Raw genomic sequence first — 7,828 nt, forward strand, 5'->3', positions numbered from 1 at the left:
TATATATATATACACAGTGGGTACGAAAAGTATTCAGACCCCCTTAAATTTTTCACTCTTTGTTATATTGCAGCCATATGCTAAATTCAGAGAGAGAAAGAGAAATATGCAGTTTCTTTCGAGCCAACTGGAGAGCAACACTCTCACTCACATGCAAACCCTGAAAGAAGTCACACCATCAGCTGATCACTGCCGCAGGTACTCATCCATGTTAGGAGCATTGCATGGTGAGTTTTCAAGGCGATTTGAGGATCTCAGAACAATCGAAGATGAAATGCACATGATTTCTTCTCCCTTTACCTGCAGTGTAGATAATGCACCCAGTGATGTTCAGCTAGAAGTCATTGACCTGCAGTCTGATGCAGTACTGGCAGAGCACTTTAGGTCAGGATCTCTGCGGGATTTCTACTCTTCTCTCAAGGAGGAGAACTTTCCAAACATTAGAAGACATGCTCAGAAGATGTTGGTTCTCTTTGGCTCTACCTACATATGTGAACAAACATTTTCAATGATGAACTTTACGAAATCCAGATATAGATCTCCACCTCAGACATTCAACCTGACTTTGATGCACTCATTAAAGCCCAGCAGAGACTAGATTTCTCTCACTGAACAAGAAAAAAGAAAACATGAAATGAGGTGGTAAGACAACAAATGTAGGCATGGAAAGACACCAACTAGCATTGAACTGGGACACTTTCTTTTTCAGTGTATATATATGTGTGTATATTTGGCATGCCCCTATTATTAAACATCTTCAGTGAATATTTCAATGAATATGTCTTCAAGACGGCATCACTGGAAAAGGAAATAATTTAAACATCTTCTGCATACTGTTCCGGGCATGTCCCACCGGGAGGAGGCCCAGGGGAAGACCCAGGGGAAGACCCAGGACACGCTGGAGGGACTATGTCTCTTGGCTGAGCCTGGAAACGCCTCAGCATTCCCCCGGAGGAGCTGGAGGAAGTGGCTGGAGAGAGGGAAGTCTAGGAATCTTTGCTTAGACTGCTGCCTCCGCGACCCGGTTCCGGATTAGCGGAGGAAAATGGATGGATGGATGGATGGATGGATGGATATTTTCCAATATTAATTTTATACACATTTAGCCAACATTCATATTTGGTAACTTCTAAAAATTTGGGACCCCTACTAGAAAGTAAAGTTACTTGACAGCTACTAAAAATTAAAATGAACTTTTGTGGTTTGAATAATATTTGACCACCCACTACAAGTTTGAGGAGACTGGACAGCCAGTATGAGCTTAAGACACAAAAGTATGGAATTTACCCCTAGAAGAAAACATCAATATAGTCTGTGAAAGACTTTTGTAAATTCAGTCAATAAAAGTGACCTTCATCCTGACATCATTACACAAATCTATATAAAATACTTGTTTATTTTCCAATATTCAATACATAACATAAACTAAACTGCCTTGGAGTGGACTTTGTAAACTTGTTGTGAGCCTATAACAGCTGCTACACTCAGCTGACTAACGATCTTACAGTCATGAACAGACTTGTCTTCATGAAAACATCATCGTTGCCAGCTGAAGACATACGGCCTGGCCTGCAGCTATTTTACAAATTAGAAAGCCCGTCAAGGACAAAAGCAACACAACACAAAATCAAAAAAATCAGCTTTATTTTTAAATTCTCCTTGTACAAAATAGTTCCACAATGGCATGCTTCTATTATGACATACATATAGTGTTATTACATGTTAGCACATATGAGCATGGTTTTATGACATGAAGCAGGGAAATTCTGAAATTAAATGATTATAATGAGACTACAGCCTGTAGGCACTGATGAATCACTGTATAGTTCTGTGTTCCCATTAGAAGTACACAATAGGGTCATGCAGGGTCTTGGGTTCTTGAATAGCCGTCAATTCAAGATCCCCCCCATAACATGGGAGTTTTTTGTAAATACGAAGGTGAATATAACCATCTCCTCCAATGTTGACCTGCAGCAAGAAAGCAACATAATGTTGAGTTATTTTGTCTGCAGACTCCATTGATAACTGTCTGTGGGCTAATCACTACAATAAACCCTTTAACATCATCACAATCATCTTTGATGGCCACGTTTGAACCTAGGAATCTGACTTTGGTGCAGAGGTTCTCGATGTGTTTGTAGGCAACGGGAAATAGAAAATAACACTGAAAAAATGTGGTTGGACTTCTGTTTATAGCCAAAGTAGTTGTTTTACATCTCATTTGATTATGTTGCTACAGAGCAAAATCGTTTAGCCTACTGTCGATCAGTTTTGTACATAGCTACTAACTGTGTTTAAAATCACCACAAAACTGGGACTTTAGTGGCTCTGTGGTTTTGTTTGCCTCGTAAATAAAAGTTACCTTTACGAAGTAGTTGGTCCCGGCCACAATCTGCGACGTGTAGCTTATGGCGTTAAAGACACCATAGTTTTTCCCGGATTTTGCCTCTGCAAGGGATTTTACCTGAGGAACAACGAGCGGGCAGCAACATTCAAAAGAAACAAGGGCCTTGTTAACCGAGTAGTTGGCGGCAGTAAGTCAACGTACAATAGCCTGTTAATCCTTTTCTACTTACGCTGTCGCATAGCTTCTGAATTTCTTCGTCAGCAGGCTTCGACGCGGAAAGGCCTCCACACATGCCCGACATTGTGATGGAAATTAACAGTGAAAATGAGATCAACAAAAACCAGTCCAGTCTGTTACAATGACATGTTCAAGATGAGTCAGTGAATCATATGACTGTGTTTTGGGCCGTACCATCGACAGAGGAAGGGGGGGGAGAACGATGCCACAACCAAATTAAATAAAAATAGCTTCCGAGTTGTAAATAGCAATAAAAACACGTGTAATACTTACAAGGTAACTTGTCTAAAGTATCACGAAGGGGATATCTAAAATCTATGTCCAAATGTTTCTGTGTTCACCCTCTTTTCCGATAATGTGGGTTAGTCCGAGGCGTGGCTCCGTTTGACAGCTGATCGCGTTCATGGTGCTGGAAAAAGTGTCCAGTCTGGCCAATGGAGAGAAATGGGAAATGTGACTTAAAACCTTGTGGGCATGTGTAATGCCTGTATATTTTTGAACAAAAGCTCAAATTCTATTAGGTTTTAACTACCATAATAGTTATTTTCTGGAAATCGTTTACCATCATGCTGGGGTTTTCAGAGGTGTTTTCCCAAAGCACCACACCCACACTCCATTTACTAACACAGGAAGCACACCGAGACGTGGCCCTGTGTATAAAATGGAATCGGAAAGTGTAAAAAAGTTAGTTGCGGCTTTGCTGTTCTTGATACTGTTTTGTAGTAAGTGAACTAAACATGTTTAAGGCTTAATAGAAAATTATTCTTGCACTGTCATATGTAATTCAAACTAACTTTACAACTAGCAATTAAACTTAATGACACAAACAAAGGAAAATATAAAAGTGTACTTTTTGTTTATTTGTCTACTGAGGTGTTTGTGGAGCTGTTTCACCACTATACAGGAGTCTATGCAGCTCCTCTATTTCCTTTATGTCCTTCAATAGCATGCTCAAAATTCAGGGGGTTATAATATGCATACAAAATATTATAAGTCTACTTTATTTTATCACTTATCCAGTTTGAATACAAGCTACTCAAAACTTTCTTGTACTGTTTGTATTTGAGGCAGTGTGTTTTTGTGGGATAAGAGCAATTCAATCTCTGCCCCAGTAGATGGCGGCAAAATTTCAGCCAATTCTGAAAATGAAACTTGACATTTTTCCACAAGTGTCCTTTGTCATTACTGTATTGTAGTGATGTCCTCTCAGGCCCGACCTTCACATTGGTATTATCATAGAGGAAAGCTCCTGAGGTCTTTAACTAGCTCTCATCCCTCATTCAGAGGGAGAGCAGACCCCACTGCACACTTTAAAAAGTACCGTTTTCTGATGGTGGTGTCCATCCATTCCCCTTTCATTGGGGCTAATTGCAAATCCTCAAGGTGTGTGTGTGTGTGTGTGTGTGTTTGAGTGTTAGTGTGGGTTAGTGGAGAAAGTGATGCTATTCACGTGGGATATGATTAGATTACATTCCTGGATGTTGTATAATATACTGTACATACATGACGTGCAAGGAAGACCAGAATATACTGTACATTTAACAGAGAAGCAGCTCTGTGTGTAAAATGTCATTTACAGTCAAAACTGAGTTTGTGTTAGAAATGATTTTGTCATGTTTCAGGTGCACGGTCTCATGCCACCTCCAGTATGTTTTAGGATTCTCTTCAGCTCTGCATTGTACAGGAAATACTGTATTTGCTACTGTGCTGCTGTGATAAAGAAGAATGAATCAAATTTCCAGTGGGCACCAAGGACATTTGAAAACTTGCTGGTTGCTTTAAAAAAATGTGCATATAAAAGAGGTACTAGAAAAGTCTTGATTTTCTTCCAAGGTAAAATAGGATTCTTTGCGACCTGGAACTGGTACATAGAGGAAAAGAATACATTTTTTTCAGATCTTATTTGTTTGGTGTGGGGTTCCTGCGCGGCTTCTTACTCTTATCTTAAGAAAAAGATTGCAAAGCAAAGCACATTGCCTGGTAGAGAGAGATTTAAGGCAGGCTCCTGGCACGTTTTATCTGCGCCGAGCGTTTTTTATTGTGCAAAAGGGGTGGAAAGGGACCCACAGAGCCACAATATTGCTTCAGTCTGTGCATAGTTTTTCATCCATAGACCAAGAGTGACATATTTTACGCTCCCTTGGTCTTACTGGTCCGCGCACCTGGCTGTTTTATGAGGCCAACATTGGGCTATTTTTGTGCAAATGTTACTTCCAGCAAAGCTCGATCCAGACTAGTCCAGGGTCCTATGGAAAACAGCAATGGAACAAGAGTTTTAAAATAATGCACGATGATATGATAAATTATATAATACAAATGGGTGAAAGTTCTTTTATTCTAAGATCAAACGTATTTTGGCTGTAACTGGCCACCTTCATTTGCCACTGCATCGCCGCGCAAAGGGAGACACAACCTGAGTTCTCTGCCACATGCTGCGCACCCGGTTTTGCTGTCAAATCAAAGTGTAAAAAGTTCATCGGCTGTCACAGACCCACAGAGTTGTGGGGGGAAATGCGGCGAGTGAGTGCGCGGCGGGTCATTTGCGAGCTTCCCACATACACAGTCGCCTGTGCGCAATGGCACCGAGCGCTCTCCTGCTCCTCCCGCTCTCCTCACTGTGCAGGACGCGATGGCCAGACACACATTAACTCTGCACGGATGATGCTTTTCCTCGATGGCATCTGATGAATTCCTCACTTGGAAACAGTAACAGTGTTGTAAGTCTGTTTACTTTATTTTTTACCGTGTGAAATTTTACACCTATAAGCTTCATTAAACGTCCTTTAGCTTCAGAGTCTGCGCCTGTTAAATCTAAAGCTTTGTAACTGTGCTCTGATAGGTGATCAAGTGTGAAGATCATTTTGCTTAATTATTCCTCGCTGTTATCGCACTATATTTGACCCCAGTTTTCTGGTAGATTGATTGTAAAGCCCGATAATAGGCTCATATCACAGGTTTTAATTGAATTTGGCAATTATTGTTTGACTGGCACAAATTATAATTCCCTGACAGTTATTTCTAGAAATTAACATGAAAAAACATCAGTCAGTTTGGCTGCATAAGCTCCAGTTAATTCATGACAACTGAAAATGTAACCAAGTTGTCTTTAGGTCTTAATGAAGGTAAACACAGTAAAACGCCCTCTCCCGTTACTGTACATCCTTCCTAATGGCTTCATAGCAAACACACTGAACAAGAAACATGCATTAAGGGTTTGATAATCCATTTCACACAGAAGGAGAGGTCGTGTCTGCACAATGAAATTGAGGGAGCAGCAGTAGCAGCAGGTGGAGAATATGAGAGGGAGGTCCAGTGAACAAAAGATTGAAGAGGAAAATTAGTTTCAATTAGCACTTGTTGTTTGTAACCTTGTATTACACGACCTTGCCCCCTAATCCATGTGTGCGTACAGTATAGGTTGTGTGTGTGAATGTGCATGTACTGTATGTGGTTTAATGATTTACATCACATCTACTGTATGTTTTTGATAAACTCAGTGCTGCACTCACAAATAGGAGAATTCAAGGTGACTGGTATCAGTGGCTGGCTTTCATTTGCTTCTTCAGATTCTTTTGTGGAGAATAACATGATCCTGGAGCCACTGAGTAACTGAGTGGAATTACAGACAGAGGGAATCTTAAACGCCTCCTGGGTTCAAGCCAGAAACTAATAATGTTTAGTTTCTTGGTGTCTTTCTCTCAATTTCTGTCAGACTGAAGCTGGATTAGATGCATCAGTGTGTTTACTATCTCGATACAGGTGTGAGCTTTACCACAGTACTGTTATCTGGACGGGGACCAGATAGGGCGGTTTGGAAGTAAATGAGAGGAAGGATGGAGTGCAAGGTGCAGAACCCAGGATCAGAGCCAATCTGACCTCCTAGGGTGGCAGTTTACACTTATTAGCCCTCCCCAATGAGCTAATCTCAGTGACACTGCTCAAAGGCTCACTGCCAACCCCTCAGTAAAGTCACCATCTCTATGTTTCTGTCTCCGTTAGTTGTGGTAAAAGCCATTCACAGGAAGGAAGGGGATACGGGAACCATCATAAATTTTAATGTTGTTGATGTCTGCTGCTAAAGCATGACTTTCTGCTGAGTCTTTATGGGGTTATGGAGTTGAGCCATATTTAAAGGAGGCATCAGCATGTTTTTACATTTTTTTATTCAGCAAATAAATAAAACCTTTGTGCCAGTGCACGACAAAAATCTGTGACACACAGCAAGGAACAATACTATTGGGATGCATTTCAACCATTTTATTTATCAGTTCATCTGACCACTGTTGCTAGGAGATGTCTCCCCATAGGCCTCTGACATGAAATGATGCTGCCACCATCTTCTGATGGCTATTCTGTACTTTAATTTGACCAATGAGATGGAAAAACATTGTCTGTGTTTGCAGCAAAATCTAAAAAAGAAGTTGCTTGATGAATGGTAAACACCAAACTCTTTTCCTCTGGTAGGTGTGCCAAACATCTCATCTTCACGTCAAAAGGACGTCTCCATGGCAATGTTTAGAGGTGCACACCAACTCTGGAATGAGTCAAACCTCCTCAGATGGGATGAGAGTAATGAGAGTTTAGAGGCATCGGAACAAGACAAGGGGGCGTGTAACTACTACGCCATGCTGTACTCCTTGCTCATCCTGGCCATCGTGTTTGGGAACGTGCTGGTGTGTCTGGCTGTGCTGAAGGAGCGTTCCCTCCAGACCACCACCAACTACCTGGTGGTCAGCCTGGCTGTGGCGGACCTGCTGGTGGCTTCATTGGTTATGCCCTGGGCTGTGTACTTGGAGGTGAGGAGGTATCTGTAATTACAAACTTTCAGCCATACAGCAACACTCTATGCTGGTGGTTCCCACACCTTTTTTTGTCAGGATTGTGTTAAAACACCAGTGTAAGGCAAAGGACTCAAATGCAAACAAAATATAGGCAGACAGGCTGGTAGGTAAATTTAACAGCTTATTTACTACTAGAGAAAGGCAACTAGAAACTGAGGCAGACAATCCAGGCAAGAAAAACAAGGATATACACACATATACAGTGAGGAACAGAAGTATTTGAACACCCTGCGATTTTGCAAGTTCTCCCACTTAGAAATCATGGAGGGGGTCTGAAATTCACATTGTAGGTGCATTCCCACTCAGAGACAGAATTAAAAAAAAAAAATTTCAGGAAATCACATTGTATGATTTTTAAAGAATTTATTTGTCTTGCACTGCTGAACATAAGTATTTGAACACC

General features: G+C 41.1%; 2 protein-coding genes across 3 annotated transcripts in view; one reads left to right on the forward strand and one right to left on the reverse strand.

Annotated features, from left to right (window-relative positions):
* Positions 1–1,627: 1,627 nt before the first annotated feature.
* On the reverse strand, positions 1,628–2,727 carry LOC109960080 (cystatin-B-like). Its single transcript, XM_020599933.1, has 3 exons — positions 2,577–2,727; positions 2,363–2,464; positions 1,628–1,968 (listed from the first exon to the last, which is right to left on the reverse strand). The coding sequence occupies exons 1-3, from the start codon at positions 2,646–2,648 to the stop codon at positions 1,840–1,842; spliced, it is 303 nt and encodes a 100-aa protein (XP_020455589.1). The 5' UTR covers positions 2,649–2,727; the 3' UTR covers positions 1,628–1,839.
* The window catches only part of drd3 (dopamine receptor D3), a 22,732-nt gene continuing 17,389 nt past the window's right edge, over positions 2,486–7,828 (forward strand). The window contains exons 1-2 of one of the 2 annotated variants that reach the window (XM_020599932.1): positions 2,486–2,534; positions 7,049–7,380. In XM_020599932.1, the coding sequence (XP_020455588.1) occupies positions 7,090–7,380 (291 nt within the window). In that variant the 5' untranslated portion in view covers positions 2,486–2,534; positions 7,049–7,089. Of the gene's footprint in view, positions 2,535–5,153; positions 5,302–7,048; positions 7,381–7,828 lie in introns of those variants that run through there. The other variant, XM_020599931.1, reaches the window with a different exon arrangement.

This window comes from Monopterus albus, unplaced genomic scaffold, assembly GCF_001952655.1.
Source record: "Monopterus albus unplaced genomic scaffold, M_albus_1.0 scaffold44.1, whole genome shotgun sequence".
In the NCBI taxonomy this organism is placed as follows: Eukaryota; Metazoa; Chordata; class Actinopteri; order Synbranchiformes; family Synbranchidae; genus Monopterus; species Monopterus albus.